The sequence below is a fragment of the Saccostrea cucullata genome, unplaced genomic scaffold (genome assembly GCF_032062105.1).
Source record: "Saccostrea cucullata isolate Sc308-1 unplaced genomic scaffold, CSIRO_AGI_Scuc_v1 ctg110, whole genome shotgun sequence".
Classification (NCBI taxonomy): Eukaryota; Metazoa; Mollusca; class Bivalvia; order Ostreida; family Ostreidae; genus Saccostrea; species Saccostrea cuccullata.
The window spans coordinates 85,386-101,323 of NW_026939674.1; the positions used below are offsets into that span (position 1 = coordinate 85,386).

A 15,938-nucleotide genomic window follows, 5' to 3' on the forward strand; every position below is an offset into this window, starting at 1 on the left:
GATTAACTTCCTTTCAAGCGATGTAACTATTTTTAAAAAAAGATGGATGTGTTAAAATATTTTATTTCTTTTGTGAAGGGAATTATATTTAAAACCTTTTTATACATTGGATCAATCATTTTAATCCAGCTAAGTTTCAATACCGTAAAATTTTAAAATTTAGATATTACCTATCAGTCTATTCTCCTTTATTCAGTAAGTTTCCAAATAGAGAATGAAATATATTTGTTTTCTTTACTTTATATGTAGTTCCTTGAAAAATCCTTTTATGTCTAACACAATTTTTCATAAAATGTATGCACATATTGAACTTCACTTATCAAACATAAAAAAAGGCTCCTTTGTAATTTTTTTTTTTTTATTATTACATGGACTTTTTAATTGACTATATATATAGTTCAACACAGTTTCATTTGATTATTGAACAGGCTTTTTTCTAATGTTTGAACTGTCAGTTTGTTAGGCATGTATATGTTAAGGTAAGTTGAAAATCAGGTTTCTAATTTTTTACAATATAAAAATGAGTGAATAGAAACATAATTTATAAGCACTTCATTTGATTGGATAATTTTTGCTTGCGTCTGAGTTTTCTGCTAAATTCCTTATTTTATAGTTAAATTTTGATAATGTATTGATCAACCTTTGAAAACCAGGTCAAACGTCTCCTCTTGACCTTAAACGATTCAAACAGCCATTCATACTTGTATTATCATAATTTTATGAATATACATTATATCGTTTTTATATTCATTAGACATATACTTTACGAAGAACCGAAACCACAAAACCACAATATCAATAAAATATTCCAACAAAGCTGTGTTTTATTGGACAGCCATCAACTTTAACATTATTGGTCTGCCTATAGCTACCTTACTTTGACGTTCGACCTTACGCAATAGAGTATATATATGGATTAAGCATTTAACATCAGTCATAATCATTCAGAGCTTGAAGTGTTAAGTTGTATTGGATTAAATAGCCGTGTTATATATTGGAATACACATTTTAAGGTATGTTACCTCTTAGAAACTGCATTGTTCTAATCCTTTTATTTAAAAACTTTCAAGATTTTTATTTAGGTCGTGCATAGAATAATTTCAGTTTTTTTTTTCTCTCAGAAATGGAAAATTTTGAATACGATGCCTTTGTGATATACAACCCACAAGGAGAGGACCAGAGGTTTGTCGATCTAATGACTCGTGTTCTCTCGGCACCTCCATACAATCTCAGACTTTACGTACCGTGGACGGATGACGTCGATGATGCTTTTGAAGCTGTGGCTACCGCTGAAAATATAGAGAAAAGGTACTTATTGGAAATGTACCAAACATACTCTATCACCTGCAATAGAAAAGAAAAATCAATATTTTGCCCCAAGTAGACATACTTTAATTAACTGTGCTTTATTTTTTCACAGATGCAAAAAAGTATTGGTGGTTATCTCAGCAGCTTCCGTTGAAAGTGACTTGTTTCAATTTCAACTGAGAATTGCTCACGCAATGTCGCCAAGTAAGCATGTTTTTTTTTCAACGTTATCCATAAATTAATCTGGAAATATGCTTTAAAATAATGAGTGTTGGGAAATCAATGAAAACATCTTAATTTTGAATTCTCATTCTTTAGGTGCCAGAGCTAGGAAAATTATACCTATTCGACTTGATGACACAGAAGTCCCAGAAATGATCCGATTTACCACCCCTTGTGACTATTACAAGAAAGACCTGCGTGTCTATATATGGGACAGAATTTTCGCCTCATTTAAGGATATGTCATGCCTCAAGAAACGAAAGCTTATCAAAACTCATTCAGTTCCTCCAGAGAAAAGACAACTGCCAGATGTGGTGCCCACTTTATCACCTTTACGTCGTGTAAAATCTTGGTGGAGAATGAGAGCAACAGTTGCTTAAGGTAAGCGTACACACAGCTCATTCCTCCATGGCACCTGATCTTACCTTTGATGTTTAAAAGGGCGGTGTTTGCTCTTCTCCTGTTTTGTAATGTTTGATGAACTTTTGAGCTCCAATACTGTTCGTTATCTCCACATGTGTCATTAAGTAACTTTTTTTTTCGTTTTTATGAGCCCTGACGATAATGATTATAATAGTCTTAAATTCTTTTTTTCAGCATTATCTGTGTCTTATAATAAACGGATTGGTTATGCATTCTTTGGAAAAGAGAAGTGAAAGTCCCCCTTTCGATATTGTTGGTTGAGAGCTCGTTGAACTCTTTTCAGGTTGGTGGAATGTAACTTTTTCCTGGCTCTATACTTTATAATTGTTTGATTTAAAATGTTATTTCAATTCATTTTTAAAATTATCGCAAATTTCACTGGTCCTCAAATAAGGTATTTAGAGTATAATAGAATTTACAGTGTGTATTTAGATGGAAACAGCAGACTTTTTCATTTAAAGATTAATAATTCTTAAACTTATTCTTTATTACAGGAACTTTATGGAGCTTATAAAGCACATGTAGCTTGCTTTGACATCCTTTTTCGCACTTGCAAAAGACTTGAATTCTTAACTCTGCACGAAATCCAAGGATTTAATCCCACGATATTACCGAATTAATGTGTTGTATACAGAGAATATTGACAAAGTCTAGAAACCTTGTGGACAATGTTCTTTCAATTAATTTGTGTGTCGACTGGTTTTTATGGACGCCTACTACAAGAAATCAACGTTCAGGAGCCAACAGTTTGATTATGTCACCTTTGAAATCCAATTTGATTTGTGATATTTTTTTTTTACTTTTTCTAAAAAAAGAAACATTTCTTGAAAAGTAGTGTGATATTACTTTACCAAATTAATAAAGATATTTTATGAATTTTGTTTTTTTAAATCACTATATTCCTATATTATACAAATATACTACAAAACTTGAAAATGACCGATTCAAATTTTACTCAATAGTTAAGTAATTTTTTGACTCCTAATTGTGGATATTAATAATTAATATCCGTAGGTGCGTAAAAATAATAAGATCTGACACAGGATTCAAAAATGATCATTATTATTTACCTTTAACTTTTTCCCAATTATAAAATTTATTTTATTTGTTTCTCGACTTTTGGTTCTTGGTACCGCTGTAATAAATATCTAATCATTTTACATGAATTGAGAAACTGTCAAAAAAATTCAAGTATGACACGTCCCTTCAAACTTTTCCGGTTTTTTATGTGTCAGCATGATGTGGTTTCTACTTCCTTGCTTACAAATTGAATAAGTAATCAATTAAAAGGAAAAAAGTTCATCAGATGGTATGTAAATTACACTGTTTAAGAAGTAATACGTTGTTCCAGTTAAGGAAACATTAGGTTAGTATTGATTGGACTAATTTCTTTTCTTTATATTCTTAAATACATATCATCGGTCGTTGATTTAAGAAAAAATGAGAGGAAACCCATAAGAAACCTATTATCTTAAATTTGAAGTGATTTAAGATTATTGAAATATCAAAGCAAAAGGAGAGAGAGCTTTATTCTGATGCGAAAGATTCTGAATTGCTGTGGTCAGAAAAGACGTGTGTGAAAATATTTTGTCATCACAATAAATAAGAGCACTTATTATGATTTTGCATGAATTCTTTCATCCCTGACTGATGTTTCAAATTAGAATCTTCTTTTTCATGCAACACCGAGTTTAGATAATGTTGTTTCAAAAGAGCCTATCAGAGGAAAAGTATAGCCTTTGAGAGACATAATCATTTTGTGAGTTGAAAAGTTTTTGCATTTGTCAGCATAGGCTGTCCACGGTAAATGTGGACTACTTGACAACATAAGTCTCACTCATTAAAAAGTATATGAATATCAATTAACCTTGCCATTTTTGAAACAAATTGCTGCAACTGAGAAATATCAAGAGGAGAAACCTATGATTCAGAATCTAGAATATCGATCGTGGTACTTTATAAATGCAATGCGTTTGTCCCACGAAAAACAAGAATCTAAAAGTTTTCTTTGAAGCAGAAATTCGTCAGTACATTTGATTTTCAGTGTGCAGCCGAGGTACTCATCTCGCAAATTCCATCATATGTCTTTTTGAAAAAAAAAAACGGCTTTTCTTACCCTCTTTATAATCTCAACTAGAAGTAAAACAGTGCTCTTCGCAGGCTAGCCGTCCATGAACCTCTTTTTGTACTGAATTCGGTTAGGGAATGTTCCGAGCATAGATACTATTACTTGATCTATATATAGGGGTAACTACAGGTGTCACTGCTCAACAGCGGATGCTCACTCCTCCTGGGCACTTGATCCCACCCATGAAAAGTTTCATGGGAGGTGTATTTATATCCATTCCAAAGATTTGGTTAGGATTTTGTTTTAGATCGATTGCTGTTTCTTAAATATTTTCACCTAAATTTTTCATTTTGCCAGGTATAAATGAGTGTAGGAAACAACGCTTTCGTCTGTTCATTACTTTTCCACTGCAGACATTGGTCGTTTTCGCTGACCACGGTACAATATTTTAATTTTTGTTCCTAATTATTGTCCTGCGTCGTCAGGTTTGGCAATATCTAACAGAAAGCGGTTATGAATATAACGTCATATATTTACTATTTATCATGTCAAATAAATTAATATTTTACCATTAGTATTCAAGATCATAGAGTTTGTAAATAGAGTGTGTAAATTTTAACAAGTATATTTCCGTATAATCTAGTTATAAACAAAACATTGCTGACAAAGTTATTTTAAAAGGAAAAATTACAGCGTGGCGACCTACATATACGTACATGTTCGGAAGTGAATATAAAGCATTATAAGGCTGTATTTCTTTCTTTTTTTTTTTAGAGTTTTGTAGACAAATTTCTTATTTATAAACTTATTTTGAATAAGAATAGTAACCTAGAGTTAAATAAGTTACATCATCTTAAATAAGATAAAGCAACAGAATATGTCTATATCATGTGTTAAGGGACTCCGACCCTCAGCCAGGAAGGACAAATCTCTAATTTATAACTTAATTCAAAAAGTCTTTAAATGAAGCTTGAAAATTAAATATTTTCATGCAACAATTTTCATTATATGCCTCTCAATGTGCTTCAAGGTTCTTTGCAAAGCTCCATAAATTACTTTTAATTTCATATCATGTTAATAAACATTGGTATCTAAAAATACTTTTTCGGGATATAAATTTCTACTTTTAATTAGACCTTTCTGAGAAGTTCAAAGAACCTTGAAGCATATTGAGAGGCATATAATGAAAATTGTTGCATGAAAATATTTAATTTTCAAGCTTCATTTAAAGACTTTTTGAATTAAATTATAAATTTAAGAGTTGTCCTTCCTGGCTGAGGGTCGGAGTCCCTTAAGTGTCAAATACTTAGTATCTGATTATAGAGATTTAAGAATTTGACAGATTTTTTCGTTATTTTTCGATGGTGACAAGAAGCACATGGCGGGTGTGACCGGAGATACTCACTCCTCCATGGCACCTGATCCCACTTCTGATGTTTTGAAGGTCTGTGTTTGCTCTGCTCTTATTTTTGAATCGTTTTATGGACTTTTGAGCTTGAATGCTGTTCGTTATCTCCATATCCTTCATTTGAAGAGGATAAGGATGTAAACAGATTTTCTCTGACGAGGCTACATTTTTATATTAATCAGATCTTTATAATAAGTTAATTATGTAAAGAAAACGGAAAGTTAACAAGCTCAACAGGACAATGAAACAATACAATTTGTAGCAAAGCAACCATGCATAGGCATATAAAAACATTTTATGTGTTTTTGATGAGAATAAAAGTTTTAAAAAGAAATGAAATACAGCTATCAGTTAATGGTATGAGCTTGGTAACAACTATATGAATCTACCATTGGTATGTATAAGTTGAATAAAATGAGCTGTCTGTCTTTGATACCATTTAGTTGAAGTTTTTAGATTAGTTTCTTGAAGGTGAGTATTTTTCTAAATACTTTACTCATTTACCATACTCGTCTTGGGTTTGTCGAAATGTACTGGCGAAAATGAATAACACTAAAGAAAGAAACCATGCCAAGACGTAAGATAATAAAATATTGCTTATCTTTTAAATAAATTCTTTCTATTTAAAGGAAGATTCTTATATATGTACGGTTTGAAACTTTAAAATTTTGCAGTGGGATGGAACTTTTATGATTCTAGATTCTTTTTAACATAGAAAGCAGTCGAACAGATGGTTGCTTTCATCTTGCGCTATAGAGTCAAAGTCAAAATACAAGTAACAGGAACTGTATTGTGCCCTATGTCTGTTTTTCTGCAATAAGATTCTGCTTATCTCCATATGCTTCATTTCAAAAGAACGTATAATACGACGGCTGCAATTGGAAAGAAGCCATTAAAATTCATACTTGAGATTTATCAGCCTCAGTTTTTAAGGTCTCATCAGAAGGATCCACAACTTTCTCTGCAAAGTGCAGAGTGCTTGGTGAAGAAACAGCTTCTACCTAGTTTTATCGACTTAGGTCAGTCGTGGCAGCCGCGATTCGAACACACAATGTTCCAATCACGCAGAAAGCTCTTTTCACTTTTTGCAAAATATTCCACATCAATTACTCTGGAGAATACAGAATGTATTTTTTTATGTGTCCAAATCCAATTTTTCAAAACAATTTTAAATTTGACGAAAAAAATGCATCAAAATCCAAAAATAATTTAAAATGATAATGGGAAAGAGGTAAAGAACAGCACTTTTTCTCAAAAAAAACTTAAATAATACATTTTGTAAAAAGGGTATAAAACACTGAGCTCTGGATATTTCGTAGTTAAATAAGGTGCCTAGGATAAGTGAGCATCCCCTGTTAACTTATTACATCCGCCATTTCCCATATGAATTGATCAAGGCTACAATCCATAGTCAAAGCTATTGTAAAATAGTGAAAAGACAAATATTGTACTTGTACTGTGGGGGGTTTCTAAAGGTTCACGTTTTCTGGGACAACTACCGTAATTAGCGGTTGCATTAGGTTTATAATTAGGCATTTTTTTCTCTCTTTATATCTCTTTATATATTTGTTGTCAAATTTGATTAATTTGTATGAGGCCGTCCCCCTTTTGCCACTACTTTAAACTGATAAGAATAAACAAAGGTATTTTTAGAAAAAAAAAATATGTGAACGTTCACAAATTCTTCATAAAATTTAACCCTTTAAAATTCATGAGCTTCAAAATTTTCAATTGTAGAAGCTTATTAGTCTACCTAGTACATTGTTTATCAAATCTGCATTCTTTAACTAGCCATTCCAAAAGTAACTATTGGTAAGATAAATGGTTGTTCATTTACGCACATTAATCGTTTTTAGTCCTTAGTTTTTCTGCGTAAGCAGTGTTAACAATATTAAGAATTGCCTTTGACTTCACGCTCTACTTTAGCTACCGAGTTTTTAAATAATCATAAATGTCAAAATTTAAAAGTGTTAATTTATCAAACTCATCCCACAACTCTCCATTCAAGCTCTATTTAGAATTATATGACTGGTTTTTTAACCAAAGAAATTATAGTCTAGTAGAACAAACAAAATTGCAAATTTGAATTTTATCATCAACTGTCAAACAATTATATCAAACTTATCATAGAAACTTCTTTTGTAATAAAACCTAATTACAATCATTTTGTGTCCTTTTAATCTATGTACTTTAAAAGCAAAATTAGAAACTGCCATTACTGCCTTGCCAAAATATATGTTTTAATTTATTTTTTTTTTTTAATGAGCTTATTCTTAGTTAAAAACTTTATAAACAAGGTAAAAAAAAACTGTTAAACTCAAAGTTGCCGAAAGAATCTTTTCAAAGAAAAAAGAGAAGAGAAAGAAGTTTATTCGGTATGCTAAGTAAAGATTCGATCAAAATTTGCGTACTAATGTTAACAACTTTCCTGGAATTTTCTCTTCAAATGCATCATACTCAATCGAATCAAATTTAGAACGACGGTTCAACGCTCTCCATTTTATCCCTTTTCCTGGTCAGTCGGTAGATTGTGATAAATTATTATCAATTCGATTTTGATTTATAGTCTTGGGGGTTGTCACAGTGTCTCTTTATTTGAGTTAACCATTCGTAACGTTTCCTTTTTATTCAAATTTCCAACTTGCACAACGTGAGAAAGATTAAAGATAGAATTTTGTTTATTTTAGGCAGTTCGTTGTCGAATCACTTTCTTTCCCTCTTCGTTTCATTTCAATGTCAACTTACCGGTCAACGAATTGCTTATTTGGCGACATGAGTTGAATTATTAAGCATGTTGCATGTACGACAATATAAGAAATACGGACTGTATGTCAAATAAAATCTATTTCTGAATTTTACCGAACTTTTAGACATATATATTAGTTTTAAACGCTAAAAAATTATATTTAATCGTGTTAATGTATACGAAACAAGAAAAGAACAAAAGTAGTATTCTAAAGTACATATTGGTCCTTTCTCGAATGTCATCGTCGTTTCAAAAATAGTACTTTTTTTCACTGATTTAAAAAAAATTAAATAATAATTTTACCGATTTTGATTTTATATGGAATTAACATACAGTTATCAAACTCAAAAGTCCATTCAAACAGTACAAACCAGGAACAGAATCAAGAGCAAACTTGGAACCTTTAAAAGTCAAAATTGGGATCAAGTGCCATGGAGAAATGAGCATTTCCTGTTGACTGGTCACATGCTTTTTATCATGAGTTGGCAATTAGAATGTCTGTAGACAATTAAGTATGTACGAGTATATGAACGTTATGGTTATAACAACTGGTGTTAAAAATCGTCAATCAATACTCGACTTAATGAAAGATTGTACTTGCTGACAAGGCTATTGTATCGACCATAGAACTTGCGAAATGATGAATTTGATAGAAATTTTGGGTATCCTTGTTTCATCAACTTGTTTGTCAATATGAAAGATGTTCTGTTTAAAGAACAGGATATTGTGTATTTCGTTACATTTGTTCAAAATAGTTTCGTATAAACTACACTTAGATTACAATTAATTTTAAAACAAACAATGCAGTATAAGCGTGTAATGTTTATGTTGCTATTACACAATATTGGCATTCTATCATTTAGTTTATTTCTTAAAATTAAAGCCCTCATCCTCTTTTTTAATGCAAACAAATGAAGTATTTTCTAAAGATATATGTTTCAAAGAAACGTTTCCTGTTTAAATGGCTGATCGAAATTGAAGTGAAAATATATGTTCTTAAATTGTAGAAAAAGCGAAACCGTCGAGGTACAAAAGTTTTATATCTTCTTAAGATATTCGACCCAAATTATTAAATAGCTTCAGATTCATATCTCAGTTGATTCGATACGCAAGAACATGCTCTACGTTTGAACAATTTCTAAATCGAGGTAAATTATTAACAAACAAGTTGATGAAACAAGAATATCAACAGTCTCGTTTAAAGTCATCATTTCGTAAGTTCTATGGTCGAAACCATGACCTTGTCAGCAAATACAATTTTTCATTGAGTCAAATGCTGACTCAGACGTTTTACATACTACCATTAATTGTTAGTCCATCATTTATACACTGAATTGACGACGGATTTTTCCGTCATTTCCCGGTCATGACAAGGAGTACACGGCGGGTGTGACCGGTCGGCAGGGGATGCTCACTCCCCCATGGCATCTGATCCCACCTCTGATGTTTTGGAGGTCCATGTTTGCTCTGCTCCAGTTTTGTATTGTTTTATGGACTTTTGATCTTGAATACTGTTTGTTATCTCTATATGTTTCATTCAATGAAATCTGAACGTATAACAAATATTGACTGCATACTCAGTATATATAGACATAATCTTCATTTTTAGTATCAATATGTAGGAGCGGGGTGTGTTTTAATTTTTGACATTGACCTGTCCTTGAAGAGTTATCCCCCTTTGCTTTGAATAACATCAATTAAAATCAATCTATTAGGTGAAAAATTATTTATAATCGTTTTCTATTCTTAATAATTGTATACATCTTTCCACTATAGCATTTTTTTATATTCTTTGTATTTAAATTTTTATTTCCAAAAAACAAATTCTTGTTTCTCTAGACCTCCACGCATTCTTCATCAATTAATCATATTTTTGAAAATGTCTCCTGGTAAATTCTTTTCTACTCTAAACTCCTTTGAATTAATTTCAGAGAATTTAATACGGAATGTATATTCAAGGTGAAAAAATTATGTACTATTATGGGTCGGATACCTTAGTTTTAAACAAGAAATGTGAATAAAGTATTGAAAAGAGACACAGTAGATGATAAACTATCTAATTCGGCCTAATTTTAAGACCTTCTGCTCGAATATATCTAGTTTTGCAACATTTCGAATTTACGATATTTTTCCTTACAGAAATTTTTATCATTTTTAATTCTTAAATTCAAACGTAATTATTCATTTTGATTAATAGCTTTTGTTGAAAGAAAAGGGTATATTCCTAAGATTTAAGTAGGTAGGAAAAAAATAGAAATAAATTTTCTTGTCTTTTTAATTTCCTACGATGCTATTTTAATAAATCTAATTAAGAACACATCAAGCAAGAAAAAATAGTGACTTTCTTGAAATGTAGTAGTATTTTAAACATAAGTTGTTTATGAAACATTTTTAAAGAAATATGAGTTCTCTATCTTGAGGGCTGGACTTCCCTGTGTATATGACCTTTGCTTTAATTTATACTATATTTCTCGCATTATCACCATAGTTAGGCTTATTCAGTGTAGGAAAACAATGCGATATTTTTGTGCATCTCATTGTGTATAACTTTGCAGTAAACAATTTTTTTAAAAAACATAGATATTATACACTCACGAGGAAGGGAGGGTTAAATACAAAAGATGCAAATTAATCATGTGAAGTTACATATTTCTATTTTATTGACGTTAAAGAAAATATCAACTTAAATGAATTGACTGGTCATTTGAACACTTTTCGATCAGAAACTCACAAGAACAATAAAAAGCTGGACATTTTGTTTCAATTGACCATAAAACTTTATAATTGTTACCATTCTCAAACCTTTATGAGAATATCCAAAAATTCACATTTTGTATTTAAAGATATCAGTATTCTTCTGGATCGGTATTCATAATTAACAATTGGTTGACGAGAAACTAAAAAGAAATCACAGTTAATGAAAATGTATTATTTAGTGTGTACAATAGTGGGCGGAAATTGATTAAATGACAGGTTTGCGAAGATATGATTATAAGCGCATTTCTTATTGTTCTTATTTCAGGAAGAAACAAGACCTTTCAGTTAAAACTGAAAGAAGTAAATGGCCATCAGCCACTGAATGGCACATACATTTTGACCTTTAGTTGCCTTTGTCACATTTCAGATACATTTCAGTCACCATTCAGCGGAAACATTTCAGTCAACTTTCAGTGGCCTTTCCATCAACTTTCAGTGACCTTTCCATCAACTTTCAGTGACCTTTCCGTCGTCTTTCAGTGACCTTTCCGTCGACTTTCAGTGACCTTTTTGTCATCTTTCAGTGACCATTCCGTCGACTTTCAGTTACCTTTCTGTCGTCTTTCAGTGACCTTTCCGCCACCTTTCAGTGATATTTAAATCGCAATTTAGTAATTTTTTTTCACTAGCGTATTATTTTATAATCAGATATCATAAATATGTCTAGGTAATTATTATTGATAATTACAAGAATAAATAAATCGTTGAATACATTCCTCTTGTAAAAAAAAAAATATAGGAGATTTTAGCTTTCTAATGATAAAATCATTCTACTAAGTTTTAGCTCTATAGAGAATTTACAATGATCTTAAATCTTTGACACAGGAACAGGTGCCCGTCTCTGATAATTGTCATCATCCTTATAGGAGATGTGTAATTAATTTGTCTATCCCCAAAATAAAATATGAGAGACTTATTCAAAATGATTTTAAAGTGAATATTTCTAGTTACATTAAGAAAATAAATTCTTCAAGTGATAAAAAATGATGATCCGATAACCGATTCAAAATTTAAATAAATGCATAACATTCTATAGTGCTTATACGTGTATTTTTTCATGGAAGTAAATAGTTGTGATTAATGAGACAGAATTAATATTATTTAAACCATTTCTGGAAGATCACAAGTATAACTAATCAATTTCGTTTCTTAATTATGTCATTGTCAAAACTGCAGGATATTTATTTTTTCAAAGGCATTATTTTAAATTAATTTTTAATTACAAGAACAAACACATTGTTTATACATGCCTCTTGTAGAAAAAAAAATATATAGGAGATTTGAGCTTTCTAAATGATATTGCTTTAATAAAATCATTCTACTAAGTTTCTAGCTAGAGAATTTAACGATCTTAAAAATCTTTGACACAGTAACAGGTGCCCGTCTCTGATAATTGTCATTATCCCAATAGGAGATGTGTAATTAATTTCCCAAAAATCCGCGCAACTAACATAGAATATACAAAAGATATACAAGATATATACACATCGCAGCTCCTCGATTCAACAGGTGAACTGATTGTTCCATCGATTTCTATAAGTTAATTGATTTTAAATCCTCATACCCCAACAAGAAGTCATAGCGTAATTGATAAGGTCGCGGACACCTACACAGGAGACCCGGGTTCGACTCTGGCTATGGGAGCAATTTTTTTTTCTTGTATTAATTTTTTCCTATTTTTTTTATTCGGAATTAGATACATTTAATGCTATTATACCAAGAAAAAGTGAAATAAAATTTTTAGGTTAAAAAATAAGCCGATTATTCAATAAAATGATTCAACTGAATGATCACGGAAAGGTCACTGAAATATATGTGCCATTCAGTCGACTGAATGGTAACTGAATGATCACGGAAAGGTCACGGGAAAGGGTCTTTTCAGTGACCTTTCAGTGACCATTCAGTGGCCATTCAGCCACCATTCAGTCGACTGAATGGTGGATTTTCATCCTGTGGTACGATAAATGTGCTACACATTTAGCATTGTACTTGAATAAGCGTTCCTTTACGCAAAAGGCGCTAAAAGAGTACACAGTTAAATGTAATATAAATAGAATATCTCTACAATGTACATAAGACGAATCCCTGAAAAGACAATTTAAGTTGGCAATGAGTCGAAGGAATGTGAATTTTGACTTAATTATTCAGCCAAATTAAACATTTCTTGACAATATTTTCTTTAATAATTCACTTTTAATTTTACTGTTTATTTGATAATTGTTACTTATTTTCATTGAAAACATGTTTGCTTTTTAATTCAGAAATATCTTTAATTTTTGATCGAGGAAAGATTAAAACTGCCACAACATTCGCCATGTTTTATGGAAATTTTCATGCCTTTTATGGAACCATTAAAATAATCATGTCTCAGTTCTTGGAATCCACTATCCCACACTTGTTGTAATGAATGATTCTATTAATTTTATTATGATCAGATTGCATTTTTTTATTTTTCATTTCTCTTTTGTAAATCCATCACTATGATCCTCAAGGAAACATCGCTATATATTCATAATTAATTGAGACGACGCGCTTAAAATGTCACAAAAAATAGAGGATATCTACAAACAACATCTATTCAAGAATTTGTATTGGTTTGATATTTCCAAAGAATTTTTTTAAGATAAATGTTTTGCATTATCTGCATAATCCTTGGAATGGTTAAAAAGGCAAATCCTGTCTATAAAGGCGTACTTCATCTTTCAAATGGCGTCATAATTTCATGAATGTTATGAATACTTTGAAAGATTTTGCCAGCTGATTGGCAAAATATGAAAATGAAGACCTTGACACTTTGTCAGAATGGATTAAAAGTATCACATGAATGTTGGAATCTCGCATTGAGCGGCTGACGGGCAATATAAAACAATCTAATAATCAATGTAGAAGTGAAATAAGAATTAGATAAATTTGGCGATTAGTTTGTACTGTTACAAGCTTAAAAGATAGTCACAACATTGTCATTGTAAGTCTAATTATTTTAGAGGACCTTGAATCTAATTCTGCAAGAAGAAATCCAACTTATACCCAAAGCTCTGGTTCCTTTCTAAGAAGGGGATTCTTCGAAACCATCAATCAGTTTAAAAATTTTAACTATTTCAACCATAAAATGAATGTAAATTTTCATGCCTTTGCTGGATTCCAAATCCCCTGGTATAAATCCTTCAGTAAAATGCAGAGTGACATTTATAAAACTTAAAGTTAATCAAGCATTTGAACATTGAATTGTTCATGGATTTTTCTAATTTTTCTAAATAATGACGAGGAGCGCACGGCAGATGTGTCACGTCGGTTGGGAATGCTCTTTCCTTCATGGCACCTGATTCCACGCTTGATGTTTTGTTCTGCTCCTGTTTTGTATTGTTTAAAATGGACTTTTGAGCATGATTTATGTTCGTTATCTCCATATATTTCACTACAAATAGTGATCTATAGCGGGTTCCAGTAAATGTTCTACCAAGCCTACTTCCTCACTAATAAATCGGTATTGAAGTGGCGTAAATTAAATCAGATTAGATACACAAAGTCTCCTAGAAACTTTAGAAATCACAAAATCATAGCAAAATCATAACATCAAAATGTCGTTTTAACACTTTATACAACCATTTCCCATGATTAATTAAAGTTTTGAATTTAAAATCATAAACACCTCAACTGCTTTTTTAAAAATAAAAATAACCCCCGTAAATGTCTAAAAAATGGTTATTTGCAGAGTAATTTTATGTTCAAGAAAAATTGATTGTACTCGTATGCACAGGTACACTGAAGTTGATATTAAAAGATGTGGAAGTTTTTGATTGATAATATATTTTTGACTGATAATAATATTTTGATTGATATAATTTTTTTTTAGAGATCATGCCTTCCGACGGTCTGTTTGAATACCCAAAGGTGCCAATATCCCCCATTCATTGGCAGATCTGTTTTCGTATTTATCAGATTTTTTTCAAAAACTTCTAAATGAAAAGAAGAAAACACTTGCTGTGGTCTCTTCAAGTCGATATTGAGATACAGTATATGGACAACGCATTATCGATTAAGAATGGATACTTCTATTCATATTTCGTTTTGATATATCCCAGTGAACTTGAATTAAAGGAAACACAGAGTCTGACAAATTTGTTTTTAATTTGGATATTTTACTTCACCTAACAATCAAGCCATGTTATAACCGTGATGACTTCAGTTTATTTATCCTCAACTACCCCACCTTATTAAATACAATGCCTCATCACTTGCATATACCGGTAATGTTATTTCTTCGAGTTGATTAGATGCGTAATGGTATACTCTACGTACATGTATGAACAATGTCTTAATATAAGGCAAACAAACTCATGAAACAAGAGTATCAGAAAAATCTTGTTTACAGTCATCATTCGGCAAGTTCTAATAGTCGATACAATGACATTGAAAAAACTACTATCTGTTGAAATGCTGACTGAAAATGTTTATACAAATTTAAGGCCATTGTTTTCACACTGAATTGTCTGTGGACTTTGGTCGTTTTTCCGATCAATGCTGGTGTGCATCGAGATCCTTACAACTCCCTGACACCTGATCCCATCACTGCAATTTTTGACAAAGCATAATTGTGAATTGTGTAAAACTTCTTCTTAAATATCATGTAAAATGATAAAAAATGATATGAGTAAAACTTTGTACACCAAACTTCAAACAAAATTTAACACACAAATGCACATTAATTGAGGTATTCTTTTTCAATATCCTACCATTCAAGAAAATGACCTTTAAAAATTTAATTTTTCCAGAATTTCAATCAAATTTAGTTTCATTAAAAAGAACATGTATTAAAATTGCAGAAATTCATTCTTTTCCTCAGTTGAAGAATGATACGTGATTCTTTACAAGAGCATGGAATATAAAATTTTCACCTTAGATTTGCGGTTAATACATTAATGCATGTCAAACAGTTTTTACTTGACTTTAATGTAAAAGCATTCTCCTTTGATGTAAATTGCTGCCTCCAAGTGTCATAATACTAA

General features: G+C 31.1%; 1 protein-coding gene across 1 annotated transcript; it reads left to right on the forward strand.

The window, feature by feature from the left end:
• Positions 1–796: 796 nt before the first annotated feature.
• On the forward strand, positions 797–2,829 carry LOC134253558 (myeloid differentiation primary response protein MyD88-like). The gene is made up of 6 exons (XM_062736086.1): positions 797–1,013; positions 1,122–1,308; positions 1,421–1,512; positions 1,627–1,911; positions 2,128–2,236; positions 2,448–2,829. Exons 2-4 carry the CDS (start codon positions 1,124–1,126, stop codon positions 1,908–1,910), a joined length of 561 nt encoding a protein of 186 aa, XP_062592070.1. The 5' UTR covers positions 797–1,013; positions 1,122–1,123; the 3' UTR covers position 1,911; positions 2,128–2,236; positions 2,448–2,829.
• The last annotated feature ends 13,109 nt before the right edge of the window (positions 2,830–15,938 follow it).

What these genes read in the sequence shown, in the direction of transcription:
- LOC134253558 (XM_062736086.1), top strand. Translation starts at nt 1,124, where the DNA reads ATGGAAAATTTTGAATACGATGCCTTTGTGATATACAACCCACAAGGA. An exon ending in GCTGAAAATATAGAGAAAAG is followed by an intron (nt 1,309 to 1,420) that starts GTACTTATTGGA and finishes ATTTTTTCACAG; the next exon opens with ATGCAAAAAAGTATTGGTGG. An exon ending in TGCTCACGCAATGTCGCCAA is followed by an intron (nt 1,513 to 1,626) that starts GTAAGCATGTTT and finishes CTCATTCTTTAG; the next exon opens with GTGCCAGAGCTAGGAAAATT.